General features: G+C 40.7%; 1 protein-coding gene across 1 annotated transcript in view; it reads left to right on the top strand.

The window, feature by feature from the left end:
* Nucleotides 1-3,138: 3,138 nt before the first annotated feature.
* Nucleotides 3,139-25,172, top strand: part of skia (SKI proto-oncogene a) — a 91,122-nt gene continuing 69,088 nt past the window's right edge. The window contains exon 1 of the mRNA XM_088617350.1: nt 3,139-4,546. Within this exon, the coding sequence (XP_088473476.1) occupies nt 3,641-4,546 (906 nt within the window). The 5' untranslated portion in view covers nt 3,139-3,640. The remainder of the gene's footprint in view (nt 4,547-25,172) is intronic.

The following is a 25,172-nucleotide window of genomic DNA, read 5'->3' as shown; positions in this document are numbered from 1 at the left end:
TTCTGATTCTAACTCTTCTTATCCATTAGGGGTTTATCTTTTTGTGAAAGGATATGTGAGAATTGTGAATCCCAGTGTTCTGCTGGGTATGTCTCTCTTAGTATTTTCATAATAATGTACACTTTATGAAATGAAAAATTCCATGAGGTTGCAAAGCTTGTTTTTATTGCTGTTGCCTTCCATGTGCAATGTTAATAAAAATACCATTTTCAAGCACATTGTAATCACTAAATGAAGGAACAAATTAACATGTGGCGACTTACATCTTGTTATGAGAAACAATGTCATGAGAATCTTTAGCAGAAATATGTACTATTTTGCCCAATAAAATGTGCTATCTCAATCATTTATATACGGATGTGTGAAAACAGTGCAATCGTAACAAAAATCAATAATACTAATAATCATTTCGGGGCAGCATGATGGCGCAGTGCTTAGCAGTGTCACCTGAAATATCCGAAAAAGACAAATCTGGCAAAACATGAATTTATACAGGCGCATTTTCATTTGAAGCTCAACAAAATTTTCCTGATAAAAAATAAATGTACCTTATCAACTTACTGTGCTACTACAAAATGGATCAGTCTCCATATACTCCTCCCACTCTGTATTTCCTGACTAGACATGGTGACCCCATTTCCTCATAATGACTGTGTCCCAGTGCCACCGACAGTGCAATTACATCACCGTCCTGCTAGAGGGAGCTAATGATACAGAGAAATCAGTTTAGCTTCTCAATCCCACTTATTGTCTCTGACAATTGGACATATTTCCAGTGTAACTGGCTGAAAGGAATTATTTCACTGCATAGAGGAAATTGGAATGCATTTTTTCTCAGACATTTTTATGGTTTTGTTGTTGTGAAGCTTTAAAATCGAATTAAAAGGTAATACTTTTCTTACAAACTCTTTAACATTTTTATTTCATTAAAAATATTAATTGAAAGAAATGTTCTACATGTTTTTTTTGTTAACACGTGCACAAAATAGGCTATAAGTGTGAATGTGTTCAGTATTAATTATTTCCCTTAATTGTACATTGTAGATTGAATAAAGCTCAGAACATGTACTCTAATGTATTACTATCACATAAAGTTTTGAAATTGATTACATTCATCTGAGAAATAGCAGCACTTGTTAATTGCATAAAATCTTTTCAAGTGATAAAGGTATACCTAAAAAACAAGAAAAAATCCTGAGATGACACGGTTTTGTATTTTTGTGTAATCATATCCTTTAAATGAAACAGCACTAGAAATGATATTTAATTATAAGATTAGCCCCCCACTGCAATGATCAGCACATCAGCAAGGGCAACTCCTGAATCAAGGTGTTCTGGGGCAGTTCATGAAAACGATCCATCACCCAGTCCACCCAGGCAGTCGAGTGTGTCTTTGACAAAATCCAGGTTTTTAAGCCTTCCAGCTCTAAGGCTTTATTTGACCATGCTTGCTGTGACCCCCTTTTTGTGTAACTCGTAAAACTGGACGGGTAAGAAAAGGCGACACATATCAATGTACATTGTGACTGGCTTAGCTATGGTGTTCATAACTCTACTTGGGGAGGGCCATGAGACACAATAAAAGAAGCGAGAACAATAACAGAGAACTCAATTTAAAAAAAAAAAAGAACGAGGAGCATGATAACAATAACACCAGGCCCTTTCCAAAATAAAGAATTCTTTAAGGAACTGTACCAAACTTTAAGCCGTTAAAGGACTTAGGAGGTATTTAGTCAAACAAATTCTTCTTGGTTTCAGATGAATAGGAATGTGTGGGTGGATTGGTCTTATAAAAGTGCAAACACCCACCATTTTCATTCTCTGGTTCAGAAGTTTAGAGTCCATGTGTGTTCCTAAGCTGGCCTTGAAGATACATGTGTATGTGTGTATGTGCTGTGGTAGGTGGGGGGACTTATGTTTTAAGTTACATTCTTCACTCTGATTTGAAGAAAGGCAGGCATCCTTTCTCCTTTTCGGAATGGTCAACAGCTGTTGATATCAGGGAATCATTTCCATGCCCCCCCGTGATGATCAGAAGTCATCAGGAATGGTTAGTCCAGGGCAGTTGAAGTCAAAGGTGTGCCACCTCACAAAAAGTTCTGTTCCCTGCAACCACATATAGGAGCTCTGGGGCAAGACAGAGTTTTCTGTGAACTCCGGCTCTATTTGTGGCTTTTTGCAGGAGCATTTTGGAAGAATCTCTGGAGCAAAGGAGAATCTCCGCACGGAAAGTATTGTTAGACATGCCTTGAGTGCAAATGCATTTGCAGTTTACAGTCCGATAGGGCAAGTGCATGCTGAGACACTGCAGTACACACTAAGCACAGACATCCAGAAATAAAATTTCTGCTTTCCTTGAATGTAAAAACGCTGATACGCCTTGTGTTTTGCTGCACTGTCTGGTCTGTGTCCAGATTCGAGGGGTCTGAAAAAAAGGTCAAAATGAGCCCCCGTAGTTTACCATGATCATCATGAAGGGACTTTGCAACTAAATAAAATGGTTTGTTCAGAACTAGCAGACCTAGAAGATGTGGAAAATTGCTGGAGCAGCCTCGTGCAAAAAATATTAAACAAAAATCGGCCAAGATTCCCCCTCTGCGTTACACGCGTGTGTCCTTAATGTTTAAGAGCGCGTTGAACATAGAACCTACTGAGCACTGGAACTGATTAAACAAAACGTAAAAAAAAATGTAAGCACGACTTTAAAAAAAAAATTCTTGTATGTGACAGACATCAGACTTTATTGCTTTCCTTTCTGTCACTAAATGTTTGTAAAGGACTACTTTGGTCTATTTAAATAAAAATAAATAAACCGCAGTCACTCGTAGAATTTGCATTTCTCCTTAACGTCTAAATTAGACGTCTGTTGCAAACTCCACCCTTCCTCTCGGTTTAGCTGCAGACATTCTGAGCTGTGAACCAAGTGATTCACCATGCCCTGTGCTCAAGTCTCTCTTTTTTTTCCCTTCCTTTTGCAGCAGCACGGGGCTGAGAAGAGAAGAGGGGGAGTGACGACATGTTCTTGGAAGAGCCAGCCTGGGGAGTCAGTCACATACTTGGCTGGGATTCAATGACTGAGCCAGACACACACAAACACTGAGAAAGGGGGGCTGCGAGGGAGAGGGAGAGAGAGAGAGAGTGAGTGAGCAAGCCTAGCTAGGTTGGCTGGCTGGCTGTAGTTGCACAGGCATATCATTACTGCAAGGGCAGACAGTGTGGATGTGAATTCTACCACTGCAAAACAGAAACGAAAAAGAGAGGCAAAGAGTGTACGGACTTTACAGTTTTGGGAAATTCTGAAAAACAAAGTTCAGAAGTATAGGTGGATACTTTTTGTGGAAGCGAGAGGCGCTTATTTTTTTCTTTATTGTGGATTGAGAAAGAAGCACTGGTGTGGATATGGACAGTAGGGAACCTACTACTGCAGGGGAAGACTCGCCGGTGTTACCGTACGCTTAGTCGGGGGATTGGACGCGCACTGTGTAGGACTTCTTTCTGGATGTTTGATGAAGCGCCTTTTCACCTCTGCTAACTCTGGGAGACCTTGGATTTACAAGGAACCGGGACCAGTGTGGGTTATCTATTGCTTTAGTTCTCCCCCGGCAAAAGGAAGTTTCGCTTTTCAAGTAGTAAGTAAAACATGGAGACTGTAACCCGACCAAGCTTTCAACCTCATCCAGGACTGCAACAAACTCTGAAGCAGTTTCATCTGAGTTCTATGAGCTCTCTCGGCGGCCCGGCAGCCTTCTCAGCTAGATGGCAACAGGATATGCTGTACAAGAAAGATGGCAAGGACCCAGAGCCGGTCCTTCATCTCCCTATCCAGCCGCCCCCTGTGATGCCGGGTCCCCTCTTCATCCCGTCAGACCGCTCCACGGAAAGGTGCGAGACGGTCCTGGAGAGTGAGACTATCTCTTGTTTCGTAGTCGGCGGAGAGAAGCGGCTCTGTCTGCCCCAGATCCTCAACACCGTCCTGCGAGATTTCTCCCTTCAGCAGATCAACTCCGTGTGCGACGAGCTCCACATCTACTGCTCCAGGTGCACGGCGGACCAGCTGGAGATTCTTAAAGTCATGGGGATTTTGCCCTTCTCGGCACCTTCGTGCGGCCTCATCACCAAAACGGATGCGGAGCGCCTCTGTAATGCCCTGATTTACGGGGGTACCTTTCCACCGCACTGCAAAAAGGAGTTCTCCGGCTCCCTGGAGCTGGAGCTGACGGAGAAAAGCTTCAAGGTATACCACGAGTGCTTCGGGAAGTGCAGGGGACTTTTCGTGCCCGAGCTGTACACGAGCCCGAACGCAGCCTGTATACAGTGCATGGACTGTAGGCTCATGTACCCGACCCACAAGTTCGTGGTCCACAGTCACAAATCCTTGGAAAACAGGACATGCCACTGGGGTTTCGACTCCGCCAATTGGAGGGCATACATCCTCCTCAGCCAGGATTACACGGGCAAAGAGGAGAAGGCGCGCCTCGGGCAGCTTTTAGACGAAATTAAAGAGAAATTCGACTTCGCGAACAAATACAAGAGGAAAGCCTCAAGGGTAAGTTTCGGCGTGTTAAATGCTCGGACCTTTTGCGCTGAAGGGCTATGACAGGGAGCTGCGTGTTGGTGTGCATGGAGCCGTACGGGTTTTACGGGACAGCTTGGTCCGATTATACCGATCGAGTGCGCCCAAATGTTCACCTGAAGCTTAATTCACGAAATGTATGTGACTAATGCTTTTTTAGTCGTATCAAGAAATGTTCCTAACTAAAGAACAATACTGCACCGCAGTGCAGAACTTCACCTCTTCCTGCTAGACGGAATGTATTACTTTTTTTTTCTCGTTGGAGGCTTCCACGTTCCTCGCGTAGTGCATGGGTCCGATGTGCTGTGTTCGTCGCTTTAGCCGAGAAGAATCAAACCATGGGGGCTTAAATCATTTCTCGTCATTTGTGCAAAAAAGATATTTCGCCGTTGGCCACCGCGACGGGTGCGAGTCGGGATGTTGTTTTTGCGGGACACCGTAACACCTAGCGCAGTCACTTGACAACATTAAAGTGTGTGCTGGCGCAAGCTGTGGTGAAGTTCATTATCAAATGTAACAAACAGTTGTCACTTTGAGTATTTTTGTTTTTTGTTAGGTACTGAAAGTCCAAAACATTGAAAAACAAATGCGTACTATGTAACCATTCATGACGTTTCAATGGGAAACGGATGAAGCAGTAAGATTCGGGCGACAACTGAAATGACCTAATTTAAAGTTAACATATGGCTACTAATTAGCTACGAAGAATAACTAAACGCCTTTACGGTTATAAAGCCATTATTTGCTTGTGTAGTAGCCTGTCTGAGTAGGTGTGAAAGTCTTCTTATGCGCATTCGTATTCTTAGAGTGTTCAAATCCGCGGTAAACACAGACGCCTATCTGATATGAAGAAGTATGCATTAATGAATGTATTCTAATAGTAGCCTTTAATAATAATCAGAGTTTGATTCTTCTTGAAGCACAGTTTGTTTGGGTTTTCCATAGATTTCAAGAGATAAGAGGATTGACAGCTGGTTATGTTATATCAGGAACACCAACGGAGATTTTCATTGAAAACGCTTCGCATGGAAAAAATACCACTTCCACCCTTCCTCTGCAAGGTGTTACTGTTGCCCGCTTACTCCTCTCCCTCTTCTCCGAGTTCTGCATTGCCTTTCGCCCTTTTGCGATGTTTTGAAAATGTGAAACTGTTTAACATCGGAATCTCAGGTATTCGGGGGAGAATGTGTTTTTAATGACGGGCCCATCCCCGCTTAATGATGTGCTACTTAGCAAAGGTTGGATTCACGGAGGGTGGTCAACAGCGGTGCTTTTTGGTGGGAAAGATGCCAAATGTTGTGTCTGCCACGAGGGCTCGGTGAAAGTCCTGAACCTCGGTGTTAGTTTAACACAACGTGGTGAATAGATAGCTCACAGAGGTCATTTGCCCCACATAACCCTCTATTTGACTGTAGAATCCCAGAATCCCGTGATTTTCTCATTTTATTGTGTTCTCTCTATTGTCCGAGGGGAAAATAAAACGTCAATGTTTCAGCCACAAAAAATGTTTTAAAAACTTACAGAAGACATAAAACACCATTAATGTCCTTAAAAGTTTCTGTATGTGTAAGCTGAATTTTTTTTAAAATGCCAAACCAGTCCACTAAGGCGACGATAAAAGAACAACATATTTACTTTTTATTTCTTTTGCATACTTCACAGTATCTGACATATGTAAGCCAAACAAGATATGTGTCTGCATTTAATTAGCTACACATTTGAAAGACTCAAATATCACATTTAAGAGACAGAATGAAGAACTTTCTCAGAATGAGAAGCATATGCTTTTCAAAAGTTCAGGTTTTTTAGCTACCTGCAACACTAGGACCACTGTGTCTTATATTTTTAAGGATTACCATGTCTGTTTTGGAAGTCTACGATAAGAAAACATAACTGTTCTGGTTTTATTATTGTATTCTCTGAAGAGAAGGCCTGGGGGGTGGGAGTAGGGCCCCCTGATTAAGTTCTGAGAAAGAGGTTTGTTTTTATTTTGCAAAGTGACCACTTTCAGGGCCAAGGAAATTGCGCTCTGAGGGTTTTCTGACTGTTTTGTACAGTTCACTTCAGCGGTGTCTATAGCAGCGACTGTGGTACAGATCAGCAGGCACATATACTCTATGATAATCTAACTGCGCTTCAGAAAAAGTGTGTGTAAAAGCTTGTGGTCAGTTTCTGTGCAAGTGTGGCTAAAGATAAGTTTTTTCTTAAAGCAGAAGCAATACCTAGCATCTTTCTTGTGTTCAGTGTATTCACACAATCAACATTTTCTAGTTTGCAATGCTAATTTCTTTGAGAATGCTTTTGTTTCATTTGGAATGGGAGATACCCGGATAAACAGTGTCGTGTATGTTGGCCGTGGAATTCTTGGCTGTACTTCACATCCCAGCACACAAGACAAACACATAGTATGGGACTTCTCCCTCACATCTTCACATCTATTTAGCTTCTTACTGCTTTGTTGCCCATGTAACCCTGACTTTTACATTGAGCTCTCTGCTACCAGCTTGAGGACAGAAGTCCAATTGTATCTGCAGGGTTAGAGGGGGATTAAGTCTGTGAACAGGGGTGGGTAGTGGGATCAGGGCAGAGTGCTTTTCCCTCCTCCCCAAAATAAAACCAATCAAATAAAGACCCCCCCCCCCCTCCCCTTTCTAATGAAAGGCAAGCACATTCATTTGCATGAACTGTTACACTTGAATGGAGTTGATGAAGCAGGGATAGGAGTATTGTGGTCGAAACATAATATGCTCTAACAATGGTTCACATTCACTGACTCCCTCCCCCCCCCCACAACACCCCCCCCCCCATCTCATCTCCCCTCTCCCCTCCTCTCCCCCTCACTACTTCTGCTTTTGGGAAATGAGTACTAGGGGGTGTGATGGTGGCAGAGCACTCGGTGGTCTGTCATACAAACAAAATGTAAATGTTTACAAACAGGAATTCCAAATTCCCACAGCAAGAGGAGTGGGGCTTCTGTTCTAGGCCAGAAGTCATTGGAGTTATTTTGTTACAGGGGTTAAGGAATCAGGTTAAGGGTCCTGTGGCACTGTGTTATATATCCTACAGTCGAGTCTTAGTGCAGGGGCATAACTGGGGGAGTTAATGTCCCATCTGCATCTGTGAAATGACAAGTCTGTTTGTCCCAATTCAATTGTATTCCTAAAGTTTGTTTCTCCTTTAAAGCCACGGTTATCTGACGGGTTTACAGATTATTTTATTGGAATTTCTATTTTCATTGAGGAAAGGCCACTTTTTTTCAGCGTTGCCCACATTGAAGGGATACGTGAAAGTCTTGCTTATTCTCAAAGACCCTGCTGTGTGATAAAGAAAGTCAAATACACTTGATATTGGATCATCATTTGTTGCCTTTGTTTTTCTGTGTAGTTTTTTTTTTATTTGTGCGTGATCTTAGGAACAGCATTCACAGCTCCTCTAAAGGTGTGAGGCCTTTTAATATTTTTTGTTGGAGAACACTGCAGACTAATTAGATGGACTATTGTGCTGTTTAGAAGCAGCTGTGGTTAAATATTTAACATACGAACTGACACAGCTCAGCTCACCAGACTAAAACAAAACAAACAGAAAAAACCCTATTTGGATGTTGAGTGTCTGCGGTGTACCTAAATTTCCTACCATAAAATCTAGTGAGATAATGAACTTGGTCATTTGTTCCAGCTGGCAACTGGCCAGTTACATTATATGGGGGTGGTATATTGGATCGGATCCATTGTACTTTACTGTAATCCTTTGCTTGAAAAAGTACAAACAATTCAGTTCCATTTCCTCATAAGTGTCTTTGCCTTTTTCAAAGAAAGGGCAAAAAAAAATGCAAGAGCAAAGAGTAAACCAGTGATCTCAGCTTGATTGGGAGTTTGGGGTATAAAGGCTGATTTTTGTCATGTCCGAGAGAGAGAAAGATCCTGGAATCGTTTCTGTTTCTGTTCTGATCTGAGATGCTGCAGGGAAAGGTCACAAACATACTCACTGATTTCTAGGGCATTTCTTAACGTCTGACAGCATGTCGGCATGTGATGTCTCACTGTCTGTAACATTGAGTAAGGGCAGACAGGATGTCCCATGGCTGCAATGTGTCTATCTGGGTGTTTCGAAAGATGAGACAGTTAGTATTCCGAGAGCCAAATTGAGCAATGCATTTTTGTACATATTGCTATATTTGTGTATCTACTTATATTTCCATATATTTTATGATAAAGTATTATAATCTTTTGCAGTGCTGTCAGTCATTCTACAAACAGTGAGTCATTTTTAAGTTTGGTCAGTGGTGGGCTGTAATTAGTGGGCGTCAAATTGGTCTCCTCTAGAAATCCTTTTTAGTCAAGGGCCCCTGGGAATGAAAGGGGCTTTGTTTTACTCACTGTGATTGTTTTGCTTCACGTGTTGGCCTGTCTGTGATAAATGCCTTTGGGCTCCTTTAGGTGAAACGCCTGTTAACATAAGACTCTTCACTGTAAGATTTCCTCCTCCTATTGCAACATCACATGCCCAAGAGTTATTTGCAAAAATCCCTCAAATAGACGGACATTTTTCCTCCGTATCAATGTAACCAATGTTAAATTCTTCTACATTTTATGCTGCTTTCTGTTTAGCGAAAACGCCATCAATTTCATGCTTACACAGTTTTAGTCTCTAGATGCAGGCTCTTTTGATTACGTTTTTTTAAGTTTTGCAATGAGTCAGACCTGCAGAATAGCAGAACATCTCAAAGTTTATGAGTAGGGTGTGGAACTGGTTTCTTAACTTATAAAGCCAATATTAGACTTTTATAACAAGCATTGGCTTCAGTAAACGTGAAGTGGTGGCTAACATTTATCATTTCCGGTATCAGGGTTGTTTGATCTTAAGTTATGTCACAAGACTCGCCTGGCTATATGGTGTGACTTTACAACATTTGGCATGTAGTGGTGGAAAGAAGTATATGGGGCTGGGGCCTGAAATCTTTCTATGTTGCAGTTTTGAGATCAATAGGTGCAATTCTGGTGTCATTTTGCAGTACCAAATGAGTATTGGCAGAGGAGGCCTGCTTGAGGTGTGTGTTAGAAAGAATACTGTACTTTGATACCCTGTAGACAAATGTACATTACTGAGCTTCTGAAAGGAGTTGCAACACCAAATTCCAATAGTGTCAGTCACTCCCTATCTGGAGAGGTGGCTGATAATGCAAGTGTCTTGAAAGTCATGAATGAAACGTGTCCACACACCTGTTAGACATTAAAAGCAGACTTTATGGTTTCTTCGTAATGGAAAATCAAGTTCCTGCTGTCACTCCTCTTTATTGGTGTGGTACCAAAAGGTTAAGACAAAGAAATTGCACTTAATGGCAGGCAATAAGACCTTGATAATATTCCAAAGAAGAAATATCTTCTGTTTCTTCATTGTTGAATTTCATGTTTACACTATTTGTATCTATTGTTTTCTGTTTTAATTTAGTGAAGATATTTACAGCATTTTGCAATTTTATCTCCCCCCCCCCCCATTGTATGTTTTTATTACATTTGGGATCTTAATTCTGATATAAAACTTAAAAAAAAAGATCTCTCTCTAATCTCCACCTTCTTTTCTGTTTGACAAATTAAATTGAATCTCAGATTGTAGTCTGGTTTTTGATGGCCCTGCTGTTTTGTTTCTGCTATCATGTTCTAAATTATGGATGGTTTCCAGAGCCGGCTGGACTGTGAGCTGAAACTTTCTCTTTCTGTGCCGTAACTGTCCCAATGCACTGTGGGATTTCCCATCCACAGTTGAATGGGCTGCTTGTTTGAGGGTAAAGGAAGTGTGTTCCCCTAGGGATTATGGGGTATTTCCTGTTTCGTATGCAAGGCACATTGGGCTTAAACCCTCCCGACAAAAAGCCATATCCATTCTGGGGATAGCAGAACAGCTGTCAGGATTGCATATCAATGGCCACAACGAAATCCGTTCTTATTTAATTTTTGGAAAATGCAGTAACCTCTTTTTTTTTAAATACAGATACAGCTGCTCTCAACTCAAATCCTGTTGATAATAAAATGGAGAAATCTGGAGGCAGAGAGAGGGAGAAAAACCCCCCGAAATCATACTAATCTGGTGTGATGCTTCTTCATAATTCATTCGGGCATGTAAAATGTAATCCCTGTCCCATCTGGTTGTACATTTATTTAGTTTTAAGTATTGCTGTGATACCCAAGGAATTATCCTGTTATTACAGCGTCCCTGTGCTGAAAAATACAGAGTGGAATAATTTAATAAGGCCAGAGGAAAGAGAATCTGTTTGTTGACCTAGGCCAAATCAGCCTCCCCTCACAAATCCCCAAACAATTGTTATTACCCTCTGTGCCACTTTCACCACACTTCCAGGACTGCTATTTAAGTTCAGAGGCATCGATTTAAATTGACACCAGGGAATCCTCTGTATACAGCTGCCTCTGGCTTTACGCACATCTACCTGTCAAGCATACCAAAATGCTGTTGGTCAGAAAGAAGAACTTAAGCTGCCGTTTGTGAATTCCAGTTAATTAATTTGTGTTGGTGTACAATACTGTTTAAAATGGGCATGTTTCAACAATTAGTGTAAAACACTACCTCAGAGCAGAGGTGGATATTCATGTAATTGAAAGCGCTGTAGTTTTTTAGAAGTTTTAATTAACGTACTTGGACCTGAATTTAGTTGTGCACATGATATGTTGTATGTTTTGTTTCCAGTTCTTTTCACAAGCAGAAATGAAACTTTAAACATTTTATTTCTGAACTCTTTTTACTGTAAAGGTCAACTGTGTGGAAGATGTCAGGCTCCAGTTTAATTCGGTTTACAGTGCAGTGCATCGCATTTCCTTTAATTTCGCAGACGAAGGCCAGCTTTAATAGATCTGTTGGTGTTAATTGATGAAAAATATCCTGGATATCTCTGAATATAAACAGGATGATTGGCATGTATTGTCATTTTGGCCTGGTCTGAATGGGATATAACAGAGGGTATAGCGCTTTAATAAAGTCAGTCAAGAGCGAGGGTCTTTGCTACAGTGTGACATTTACCCACCAGACTCCATATCAGCTCCTTGGTGATCAGCGGGGCAATTTCAGCTTGTCCCACCGTTCTCTGTAGAAGCAATGGGGAAACCTCCCCAGAACAATTTCAACATTAATTGCTCTGTAGCTTTAATGGTATGCAAATGCGAGTCAATTAAGAGGGGGATTTTTAATTAGCAGTTAGGTTCATGTGTGAAGCGCCTCACACTAATTATTTGCCACATACGCTGCTAATTTGCTGAGCTTTTTTTGCAGACCCATCAAAACTGTGATTTTGTTTGGTGCAGGCGTGCGTTTCTCTTTCTTTCTTCCTGGGGTCGTTACAGCAGCAGGGGAATTGGTTAAGTATGAAATTCTGCTCTGAGGCAGTTTTTTTCTTATCACTTTTAAGACAGTGTTTGGACTTTAGAAAAGGCGCACACACAGGCACAGACACAGACACATGGCCATGCTCTGAACAAGATGAGGAAATGCCGGCTTGGGTGACACTTTTTTGGGGGGGGGGATTTGGCATCTGGCGAACACTTTAAAATGGCTTGATAAATGATTTGGAAAATAAATTAGGTGTGTCTGTGTTTTCTTGCCTCGAGCCATTTCATCAGACGCCCTTTCAGAAATGCTTAAAAAGGGGTTTGTTCTTTCAAAGCTTCTATGTTTCTGCTCAGGAAACAATTAATCTTAACCTAACAAGGGTTTCTGCGACAAATCTTGGGATGATACAGAATTTTTTTTTTTAGGTTAGCTTTGGAAAGACTTGTCGTTTGATCACTTTTCCACTTACACTTGCTCTGGCAGAAAAAAAAAGGTTGTCATGAAAAAGCTTTCTGGGGATTTAAAACATACAGGAGGCGGTGGATGTGTGTGGAGTTCTGGGCATTTGCAGTTGATTTGGGGGAAGGTACAGGTAGTTAAAAAACAATAACAATCTTCCATAATAGTACTTCAGGTTCCACACACCTTGGTGATGCAGTGTGACCAACTTACCTTTTCATTATTTCCCATTAACAGGGGTTTTATATTTTTTTATATTTTATATAAGTTTTATATTAGCCCAATCCATTTTTTCCCCCCAGAAGGTGAGTCTGGGACCCTTTTTTCTCTTCCTCCCCCTCTGCTCCCTCCCTGCCATCGCCCCCACACCAGCGTTCCCCTCTCCTCACACACAAGCGCACTCTGACACGTACGCAGAGCTCCAACTTATCCCCTGGGTCCCGTCCACTCTTGGTTGTCAATTACCGAAATCCTATTCACAGAAAGAAGAGAAGTTCAAGCATTCATCAGAGCCCATTGTCTCGGCCCCCACCCCCGACTCCTGCCTTCGCTGGTGCCTAGCAGACCACAGTCTCTCAGATCATTCAAGGGTATCTGGAGAAGACAAATGGAAGCACCGGGATATAGTTTATGAGAAGCGGGGGCAAAGAGGGGCAAAGAATCCATTTATATACCCTGGGAGGGGGGAAGGGAGGTGGCTGTACAAGTGTATATGTTTTGTGTATGTGACAGAGGAAGGGGGGGGGGACAAGTTAACTCTAGCTCTTCTGAAAGCTTCGAGGTTACCAGGGCTACCCCCTGTGTCAGGGGACCGCAGCTGTGTTGAAATCTGCCTCCGCTGTTTCGGTTGAAGGCCTTAGCCAGCATGGGAAGACAAAGGGGACCAGAAAAAGGGGGATTGGTCACTTGACTGCCTTTGCAGATTCGGGGCTCCTCTTTAAGTTAATCGGTTCCAGCCCCAGAGAGATCATTGCCTTTCCTGATTAACATGTTGAAAACACCAGAGGTCTTTGCGAGTGATCTCTCTAGAGTTAACACACTGCAATTACACTGTACAAATATAAATTCAGTTTCCCCTTCTGCCTCCCCCTTTTCATAAATATATAGCGCATGCTTTTCCTTTATACAAATATTTAACACTTATTTTTATCACCACCAGACTGTGTGTCAAGTCTATTGCAACTGCAGCTCTTTTCTTTAATGACAAGGCCATGGAGTTGTACGTGACTTATAGAAATGTTTTTTCTTCCCTGCCACTATTTATTATTAATGATAAATTACCATGTGCAGCAAGGTGTCCCTTGTTTATTTAATGAGAGAGATAGTTTGTGGGATGTCACAGGCTTTCAAATATTTATCACACAAATGCCTGTGCACCTGGAGATGCAGCATTAAGTACACATAGAGTGATACTAAGCCAACGGGAGCCATCCCACACAAATTGTTTTTACCCATGAGGCAATTGTTTTCTGTTTTTTTAACCATGTGATTACATTTTAGGCAAAATTAACCCAGCTCATAAATGTACGCGGCTACATCTTTACATGTGAGTACTTCATGGCCAGTGTTGTTTTCCTTGAAGTCTTTATTTTGTAAATTAAAACCTTAGCAAGCTGCTCTGTAGGAGAGGACCACTTGTGCCTCCATGATTGCATGGTGTGTGTTTTGACCTCCTCTCTCTTACTGAACACACTACCCATTAGCCAGCCAGCTCTGGCCTGCTGGTTTCCTGTGACCTGAACTGGATTTTTTAAAACTGGGTCAGTAACCACCAGGTATTCCCTCGGCGAGAGATTTTCCTGGATTGTGTGTGTGTGCCCGAATTCACGTCTTTCTGTCTGCCGCCTGGTGAATATGTACATCTCTGTTTCCTTTTCTTGTTAACCTCTCTATGTGGATGTCTGTTACATCTAATGCATTTTTAATTGGGGCTCGAGACTGCTTTCTTGGAATCTAATGAAAACTGAAGACACGTCTACACGTTATAAACCCATATACATTATTTCTCCATGGCTGTGGCCAGTAAATAAGAAAGGTCACAAGGAAGCAATTTGGCTCTTCTTGCTCATTTGGTTGTCAGTAGCTCATTGATCCAAGGATTTCATCCAGCCATTTCAACCACATGGCTGGGCAGCTTGTTCCAAACTCCCACAGTCTTTGCGCAAAAAGAAAGTGTCTCCTGTTTTCAATTTTAAACTCTTCCATTTGTGTCTCCCAATACATTTTTTAAATGCAAATTCAGAGGAAACCACTAGATTGACTTTGTCATCGTCTTTGATCATTCAGTGTTTGCAAGTGTGATGTTGGTGGATTCGCAGATTGCAAATCAGTTTTTTGCAAAACCCTTAATTAATCCCTACAAAAAAGTACTCTAGAAACACCATGTGCCAACACTTGATCTGCAGCTGTATTACGTATTACTCATTATAATTCTAGATTACAGTATGTAGTTTTATTCAAAACACTACATAGAAATCTAAAACTATTGTAGCAGTACTGAATCTCTTTTGAGTGGTCATTGTATGTAGTGTCTTAATGTGATACATTCTTTGAAAGGCGACTTGCAATCCTTTTTACTAAGCTTGAGTAAGAGTTGATCTCCCCATCAGAGATCAAACGCAAATTCGCACCTCGGTTCTGAAACTTTTACAGTTGTTCTACCAGCTACCCAGAAACTACATGGATAATGTTCTGAAGAGAATCTTATTTGGCTTTTGAAGGAGTCATTAAACCTAATAATGTGTTAATGGGAGATATTTTGTACACATTACCTTATTGCTGTCCTAGTAAATTCTAAATTACTTAAAATAAAACTGGAAGTATAATACTTAAAGAAAGTGATTCTATGAAAAGAGTAGAACTCTTTCATAAGTGTGTTTTATCCCTTACATCATTGATAGATTTCAATTCTACATACTGATTTTCACCTGAAATCTTTTGTTGCTACTGTATATTAGACCTATGTAGCACACAGCTAATGGGTTGTTGTTGGAAAGTTAACACTAAAATCCCTTTACACTCAGGGCTTTGCTTTTATATTTAACCTTTTACATGAAGAATAGTTGCAAAATGCTACAACCAATTAGTGTGCAGGGGAAAGGCTGACACAGAGAGCTTATGCTCTTTTGTTTTTCCTAGGTGCACAAAAAATAGAGTGCGCAGTGTGCCCGTCTCCTGGTATGTCTCTGTACGTGAGAGTTTGTAAGTGATAAGAATCAGAGCACAGCATTGTCTGAGCAGGTATGGCTGGAGGCGAATAGAGTGTTTACACTGTCAGTTGAGATGCAGAGGTGGGATAGGAAGCTTTAATGCAGCTGACAGATACAATTCTCCCAGACAGAAGAAGACCTTCAGCTCTTTAGAAAATCTGCTACAAGAAGATCAATCAATTGATCAGAACTTTGCTCTTCAAAAGATCAGTTCCATTATATGGCTAAGCTGTTCCAGAAGTCCAAGCATGGATTAAGGTGGACTTTTTCTAACGGAATGACACTAAGTCTAGCTCAAAGGATTCATTAACTGAAATAGTGGATTCATTAACTGAAATAGTGGAATCATAAATTGACTGAGTAATGTGGCAATAGGTAACCTTCTCCTAAACATATAGGCAATGGTACAGTTGACCTAAAAGGTCTCCCATCTGGACAGTCATTTTTTAGCACAGGCATAATTATAAGGCAGTGATTAGCGCCTGTGTTTGCTGAAGATTAGCACGTGCCGCTCACAGGTCTTGTGGTTTTAGAAGAGAAAAGAGGCGTTTGAATTTGCTTTCACCTTCCCTCCCCCACCATCTGTACAAAAGAAATTGAAAATGATCTCCCCCAGTCCACACCTGACTTTTGTAGATATTGTTTGGCTCCGAAATGGTCAAACCTGCCTGATTTCTATAGGAAATTCGATGATGTAGTCAGAAAACCATGGCTGGCCCAGGACCTTAATTTTACGTCCATATTAGTGTTGAACTAGTACTAGTGTGGATGTTCATTCACCTGTTTTTTCATGACATTGTTTTAAACACAGCCCTAAGGCACTGCCTGGTACATTTATTTCCCAAGTCAGACTCTATACGGTTATTCCAAACGACCTTTGTCGTGTCTTAGGATCGTGTGAAAGCGTGTGAGATATAGATAGAACAATATTTCAGAGTATGCCTGGAAAAGAGTCTGTCCAGCGTGGGTCATTGTTAGAAGTGTCCCAGTTAGCAGACAGCAGGACTCTAGGGAGCCCACAGTAGTGTGTCAATAGATCATCCTGACAAGGGTGAACCAGCGAAAGACCAGACAGAGTTGCCCTTTAATTATATTTAACATGGACAAGGGAGAGATTTTGTTCCTGCAAAAAAAGCAAAAAAAAAAATCATCAACTTGGCCCGGCTTTGCAAAAATTCTTCTTATTTTATCCATGGAATAGCACCACAGTGGCTCATGCATTCTTGTCTGGGCTTGAACAGACCGAAGAGTCTTTGTGCCGAAAAGAGCGCTCGCTGAGAACAGTCTTCCTGTAACTCTTTGCCTTTTTGGAAGAGATCACTATTGCACACTATTTCAAAGATCCTGCTTTGTGCTGTCTTTGCTTTTGAAGGAAATAAATAATGCATCCTCATCATGTTTAGCTTACATGTGGTATTAAAATAGCCCATGCCATATACTGTATACAAATTATTTGCAAATGGCATCTGGATTTTCAACTTGACTTTAAATACACCTTATATATATTACACAGCTTGTGCATTTTCAAGTTCTTGGTCTAAGTCCATTGAGTAATCTTATGTAAAAGAAGTCAAATTACAAAACAATTACAAAATGTTTCCTTGATTCTTGCATGTTCCTTTTTTTTTAAAGATGTTTCTTCAGGCATCACATTGTGATTCACAGTTTAAGAGGAGGGAAGCTAAATCTTTTGTTTCATTTTTTAAAATGGAAAGTTTTGGTATTAGTATTACACAAAGGTTTCGTCTGCATATATTTAACATCACTACTCATGTAGAGTAACATCGTGAGTAACATCACTACTCATGTAGACCAAAGTAGTTCTGTTCTTGCTTGTACTGGGGCTTGTAGTTAAGTGCAATATCACCGATGTCCCACAGTCTCCGAGGCTGAGTTTGTATGTTTTTATTTTGTTCTTAAAGAGAAGCGGGTTGCTGGAACGGTGCTGCTCAGGGCTCATTCAGAGAATTTGTGCCGTGTCAGCGGAGGCTGTTCTTTGTATGGTGATATCAGGATTTAGATTCCCATGTGTTGTCAGGCAAGAAGGCCACTGACACATAACCTCTGCTCCAAAACCACCGTCCTTCCATCCCCCACCTCTTTCCCCTGTTTCTTTTCACTGATCCCGTCCAATCTCCAGCAGAAACTCTGCTCCCACAGGACAGATGGCTGATAAAGAAGGGTGGTGGTGGCGGGGGTGGGGGGGGTAGCACATCCCAGATAAATAACAAAACAACACACACAAAATAAATACTTGCTGCCGTCAAAAAGAGCAGCCGTGTTTTTCTTCCAGAACTTCAGCTTTAGATTTTAAGTCATGCATGTTTTGTTCTGTGTGCAGGAGACAGGCCTTAACCAGAATAGATATTTACACAGCTTCACAGCTTCCTCAAATTAAATAGATTTAAAACAAAAAAACTTTGTTGTATGATTTTAAGGGGTCTTAATATGCAGAAATACCGTTTGTTTGTAAAGACAGGCTGTTTTCTGAAATCTTGCTTAAAGCAAGGAAGAAGCCATCTGGAAGAAAAAAAAATCAGTAATCAGTTTTAAGCAAAAGGTAGTTGGATTGATTATGTGTGCTGATTCAGGCTTTTGTGCTTTGAAGAATGTCTATAATTGTGAACTTACTTATTTCATCTTCCATATTGTTGCAGCGGTTTTGTCCACAGGGTTTATTTTACAAGAGCGCTAATACACCATGGTACCAGACTTACAATTATTTTTCAATGAAAAGCAGGAAAAATTACTACTGTTATTGTACACTGAACTCCTTTCTTGTACTTCATTTTATTTTATTTATTGATTTCTATCAATTGCTTTATTCTTTTGTATTTCTTAGTGGGAAAAACAGCACAGATGGACTGAAAGCCCTTTGATAGATATAGTGCAGTGTCCAGTGTTTAGAAAAGCAGAGTATAATCTTTTTTCATCCAAACTGCTGCAAAAATAAATACAAAAAACAGCTAGTTTTTCCGTCGCTTTTAAAAAAAATTTTACTTCCTTCAGAAAAATGTTAATTTCACAGAAATTTCGGCAACGGACAGAATTTCCAAACCACGAAATCCAAACGAATCATGTTCGTTTTTTATGTGGTGTAGCCTATGTATTGCTTTACTGCTGTATCAGCTGTGTGAACTGATTACCGTGAGCCTACTGCCTACTCATTTACATACCCATCTGTCTGCCTCCCACAGTGACGTGGGCTTCTCTCGTCCCACAGCCCATGCTCAGTAGCGAGGTTTGTAGCGCTGAAACGCCGTCGTAGTAAGTCTGTATCTCCACACACAAGTGTAAAAGTGCTGAACAAATTGGTAGAACATGCCACCTTGGCTGTGGAGTCTGGTAATGGAGGTATACAGATGATAACAGGTTAATTGATAAAATAATGCAAGATCCTGATCTGCAGTTTCTGACAGAAAGGCTCCCTAATCCCATTTCGGTTTTAATCTCTGCTTTTGCCTCTTCCAGCGCAAAGGCTGGAGTCTAGATTGAGAAAAGGTAGCTGGTGGGTGCAAGTATAGAAAGCAACTGGAGAAAATATCAAGACTGAGACCACAATGTCTAGAAGTAACTTTACAGGCCTTGATAAGCCCTATTCTTTGGATACCTAATGATAATTTAGGTGGGCAAGATTCGGATTAGCACTAATTTCCACCTGTGTAACCAGTTTCCTTAGCATCACTGGCTTGTTTTAGAGTTGTTGTCTTTGCTTGTGTTGTGAAATGATGGGATCAAATGACCCTCCAAGTCCAGTGAACAACAGGACCAGTGGACGAAATGAATCTGGGGCCTTCTGGGAACAAAACAAAAGCGAGGACACTGCTCATTTAAATGCCCAGTGCCCTGGGTTTAAAATGGGTGTCAGTGACATTTCTCTGACTCCCAAGCGTTCTGGAGCCAGCACAGAGCAGAAATTATAATATTAAAAGAGTTGGATGCATTCTGCTGTCAAGTGAGTACTGGGATCCCTTTGTTTGGTCTCTTATGTGAGCTGTTGAATATTAAAAAGGGAGTCTGGGTGTGTTCATCCACAGCGTGGAGGGGCTCTCCCTTGTCTCTGGGGGTATTGTTTTGGGGGAGTTGGGGGCACGCAAAGGGTCCTGCCTTCCTCTCCAGGCTTGGCCCGGAGCTCTTTGTCATCCCTTGTTTAAATGACATCAGCTGGGAGACAGTCACGGGGACAGATTCGCAGAGACAAAGGTCCCTGCCAACTCCTTTGTCCCGGGACGTCAGTTTTCAGAACCACAGAATCGGCTGATTGCACGTTGTCGTGCTCTTGAGGGTCTGTCTTTATTTTTCTTCCATTCCCTTTTTGTTCTTTTTTTTTGTAGGTCCTTCTTTGGTCAGATTTTAGAAACAAAGCAAAGTGCCAGTACGTAGGTTGTAGAGTATAAGAGACAACTCTCACTACTGTCAGAAATTCAGTCTGAATTTTTAAGATACCATACTTAGATTATATATATAAACTATATTTACCCACATTATTGATGTCTCTGTCCAGTGTGGGTGACATAGGATCCCAGTAAAAGTATGCTTAAATAAAAACAAAAACCAAACTCCAGAACAAATCATACCATGACATGGCAGGCAAGATTAGTTTTTACCTTAATTGTTCAATAAAGAAAGTATTTTATTAGTCTTTCCTACATTTATTTAATTTCTGAGATTTTAAAAATGATGAAAAAGGTAATAAAAAATTGTCTGTAATAATTGTGCCTTTTGTGAAAAATGTGTTTTAATTTCCTCTAAGAAGGATGATCGGCTTTTGTTTCCGAGAGCATTCTATTATGATCAGGCACACTTTAACCAAACATAAATCCCAATGCACACGCTTATCCACATTTTGTATTTGTGTATTCCAGGGTGAATAAAAGAGGGTTGTTGCATTAAATTAAAATAACTTCCTTTGATCAGGCTTGGGTAAATAAACAAATAATGGCATGATACTAGGTTTCGTGACCATACCTGTTTTCTCAATGGGGGTGATCATAGGATTTAGGAAGAATTTAACACGATCATCAGAAAGCATAAATATGTTTGAAAGTCTGTCGTAAATTGAGAGTAGTTTGTTTTTTATGAGTATGTAGGTTAGCCTGTTTGTCTGTTGAGGGATAACATGATTCCTGTGGTGCTTGTTTTACCAAGAAAGTCATTTTATAACTTTAGTGGTGTTGTGAAATAATGGTTTGTCAGCTATGTTCTCTGATTTGCATTCTGTTTCACCTTAAGACTCATAATGCTGTCTGGCTCCTCTGTTTATGGTTTTATTTGTTTCCGTATCATATAATGTATTTACATTAGATCAGTCCACAGAGATCCTCATTTTCATTCAAGGCCCATGACATAATGTGATTGTTCATTCAGACAAAGTTTAATATTTGATTTGAATTAAGGCCAGTGTATTCCCGGCAGCTAAAATTAATAAACAAATAAAACGGTCAGGAGTGCGAGAAGAAGGCATCGATGGAAAACTCTGTTTTCCTTTTTCAAAGTACGGATTTTTCGCAAGCCTAGGGGCAGAGAAGAAAATGCGTGTGTAGTGAGAGGAAGGAGACATGCCATCCCCTCCTTTCACAGGACTCCTTTTGCCACTGCGGTTAATGTCAGTTGCCTTGGGGCTGTGTGGTTTGCTGGACAGGCTACAAAAGAATGTCGGACTCTACTCAATTCTCTTAACCATTCCTTTCCTCCTCCCAGCATCCTCAGTGGAAGAATGGCTGCATTTGTTTTTATCTCATCTAAAGGGACATGCATGTATATACAAGTTAAGACAGCCTGAATTAGTAACATTTAGGCAGATAATACAAAAGGTGTGATATAGGAATGATTGGAAGACATGGATGAATAAGAAAAGGTCTTGACTTCTAATGAAATGTTAATTCTGATTCTTTTGTGTAATAATACACCTACTATGAGACAGGCTTTCCAATTGAGACATGCTAGTAACAAGATTGCAGGTTTGGTTCCAGGGACTCTATGTTTCTGTCACTGGAATGTTTGCCATTAGATTAATGAAGGGATTCAGGCAACTTTACTGTTTCTGTCTGGAAGCAGCCTTTAATTTTAATTTTTATTTGTCTTTAAAAAAATGCTGTGATGCTAAAAATCTTCATACTAAATAGAGGCAGAGACTAGGTCACTGACCTAGGGGACCAGGGGAGAAAATCCATTCATGAAAAGGTGGGCAGAAATAGCAGAGCAGGGAATGACTGCCTTTTGTTCATTGGCCTGAATTGTCTAGCAGGGATAGGTGATCCCTCATTTGGAAGGGAGTAAAAACTGGTTTCCAGGTGCTGTAGATTTGAGAAGGGTGCTGCTGATGAGATAGGCCAGTGTTTTAGAGCACATTGGCAGAACTGTAACAGAAAGAAGTTTTGGCTTCTCCGAGAAGCTGTTTTCTTCGCCAAACATGGTGACCCTTGGCAGTCCTAGTATGTGGTTCTGATGAAGCTCATCTTTTGGGCTTTTTAAAGAATTGCCCTGCTGTAAGACAGTTTATTGTCATGTAGTCGTGATCTTGATGGCCGGCTGTCACCGTTGGGGCTGGAATTCTTGTGAGTAGGCTGAGATCCGAGGCTCCAGCAGGGTTTGGACCCATGAGAGCATCGGCTGATGAGGAATTGTGGTAACAGTAGTGAAAGGGTTCGAGGGTATTGTTGGAACAACTAAGGCAAGAATAGCTCCCTGCTCAGTGGGAGTTGGGTTTTGTGGCTTGTCACACCTTAAAGGATTAAGTAAAGGAAGTGGAGGTGGAGATCAGTGGAGGGATGTAAGGAATCTTTCTCGGGGGGGGCGGCGATCCCTTTGAGCTTATTTTTCTTTTCAAGATTTAAGTGCTAGAAACAATGGCTTTTAATATCATTACCATCTTGCCTGAAAGATCCCTCCATCCATCCCCTTAGTCACTGATCTCTTCAATGAATCCCCATCCCATCCCACGTCTGTAAAGACAACAGCAGCAGAGATAATGAATAAAACAATGTGTTGAAACTGGAGTTTCTGCTGTTGGCAAGGCATCCGTTTTCAGGTTAAGGAAGCACGACTCCTTTCTTTATTCTTCTGTACTCCTTAAGTTCCTCTTTCTTAAGTGCCAGGAAGTTCTCTGACTTCTACCCTTTGGCGATCATCCTCCCTGTATTTTGATCTGTACACACAGGCACGTGGAGAGAAATGAATGATCAGAACCCCTTATACTTTCATCCAATGACTGAACTGTCCTCATTTAAGCAGCACCCTTGGACCACAGAGGGTTAATATGAATAAGAATATCAGCCCCCTTCTCTGAACCCACCTGCTTTCTTCACCTTACTCCTCCTTCTATAAGAAAGGTTGTCAAGGATACCTTAAGTAAGTGGCAATTTATATATTAGTTTACCTCAAGTCTCTCTCTCTCTATATATATTCCTGTCAGACTAGCTGCATGCATATACCAGCTCTTCTGTGTTATCACTTTTATCCACGACATCTATTTGTTCATCAACCCATCTGTCTGCTTTGTTTAATTATCTGCAGACGGCGCTGCACCACGGCTCCTGACAGCCTCACAGCCTGAGTCAGGACTGGAACTGAACTTTCTGCCCTTCACAGTAAAGAGCAATAATAAGCAGACAATAATTTAATACCATGTCTGGCATTATTACTGCCGCCTGTGCATCTTATTTGAAATGCAGCGCTGTCGTTGTCTGAGAACAGTGCCTTATATACTTACTATTGGACATTAAAGAATACATATTAAAGCTCCATTCGTGCTTCTGCTTATATGGGATAATAAATTGTTGAAACAAAACAATAAAACGAAACAGTAGCAGTGGTCTTAATAAACTGTGTCTAGCTATGTGCCATTTGTCAATAAGCTTTTTGCAATCTGAACACTTGATTTGCAAAAGTGCTGTATCGATTGTAAAAAAAAAAAACACCTTTTTATGTCTATGAAGTTCAGTGGTAAGAATAATGAATTATATAATTTCCCCCAGGTCTTCACATGTTTATCAACGTATTAAAAGAACCTCTGAGTTACAGCCCTGTTTCACTTCTACCTGTATTTATCCAAAAGGAGATGTGTAACAGGTGATCATATTGAAAACCAGTTTAATTCATTGATTCATTCATTCATTTGTGACCTGCATACTCCTGTCCAAACTGTATGGATGTAATCAAAAGGGGAAGAACATACCGGTTACATACCACACATGTTCACCAGTTCGAAAGTCAAATCTTAAATGTCTCAAACTGCAATGTGGACAGGAGATGCGGTTTTCTTTTATGGTTTCTGAGAGCTAACACTTTATGGTTTTCTTAAGATAAATTCTAGCTTGAAGAACTAGGGGTCCACATTTTTAATAAAAAACATGAGTTTTTCTTATTGGTTCCGTTCACGTAGCTCAGCAGTGTTATTTTAAGAGAATTCGACGGTAGTCAGTGTTATCTGATAGCTGTTTTGTCTTGAGTGAAGGACAGAGGGAGAGATGTTATGTCTTGTGCTCTGTGCTGAGATTACTGAGGCTTGGCAGGGCCTCCATATACAGTCAGTGGAGAAGGCATCATGGTTACTCAGGAAGCTCCTTGTAACATCAGACTACACTTCCTCCTGCAATCAATAAAACTTCTGCTTGTGGGTCTTCTTCTCACATTCACAGGCACACACACACACACACACACACCCCCAAAAAAGAAAGTCTTGAAAAAACAAAGTGCCCTTGTAGTTTAAGCAGTTTGGAGGTGAGAACATCAAGTGTTGCAGAGTGTTTCTATGACTGAGATTTGAAAAAAAAAGGTTCTTCCTACTTCATTCAGTTTTGGTTCACAAATGTGCTGGTAGCTGGTCTAAAATGAAAGCAAGGAATTACTCTGCATGTTAAAAGTTTTAACAGATTGGGTGCACTGGAAACATTTTGACACAAAGATTTAGCTTTTGGTGCAGAGTTCTGAGACTGCTGTTTCAGCTTGTGGCCTATGGCACTGAAGAAATGTGTGCCTTTAATCTTATCTTGTTCTTCCCAAGCATTCAAGAGAACTCAAAGTTAGCTGAAAGGTGAATTGATGACAAGGCTGCTAGGTCACACTTCAGTTGTTCTACACAGAAAACTAAAACTAAAATTAACACCATCACAACACCACCAAGTTTTAAGCAGATTGATGCAACCATGGAACAATAATGAAGTGTTAAAAACATGATGTTATCAGGCCAGGAGTAAATTGATCATTCCAGTAGCACCTAATTGGTTTGATTGAGTGAACACCAACTAATGCGTCCATTAGTGACTTGCCAAGTGAAAAAAGAGAGGAAGAAATAATGAAGCTGGCTAACGAATGACATTCATTTTCACACGGAAACAACCAGTTGGTGTGATTTCCTTTGACATTTATTGGCGATGGGCCAGGGGCTTAAGATCTTGTTTTGTTTACTTCTGTGCATGGTTTTTGTGATTTTTAGATGATGATAAACCAACACAACGTTTTTTACGAAAAAGCCTCTGTTCACTCATATTTTTACTACAAAGATCTTTATCATCTGTGTTCAGGTATGTGAATGACTTTGCAAAGTGGTATGCTAATAATGTTCATAAACTTGGAATAAGACCCATAATATAGTA

The sequence above is a fragment of the Lepisosteus platostomus genome, chromosome 23 (assembly GCF_059453375.1).
Source record: "Lepisosteus platostomus isolate fLepPlt1 chromosome 23, fLepPlt1.hap1, whole genome shotgun sequence".
Classification (NCBI taxonomy): domain Eukaryota; kingdom Metazoa; phylum Chordata; class Actinopteri; order Semionotiformes; family Lepisosteidae; genus Lepisosteus; species Lepisosteus platostomus.
Note: the sequence above shows the minus strand (reverse complement) of the source record. Positions and strands in the feature narration are given on the sequence as shown.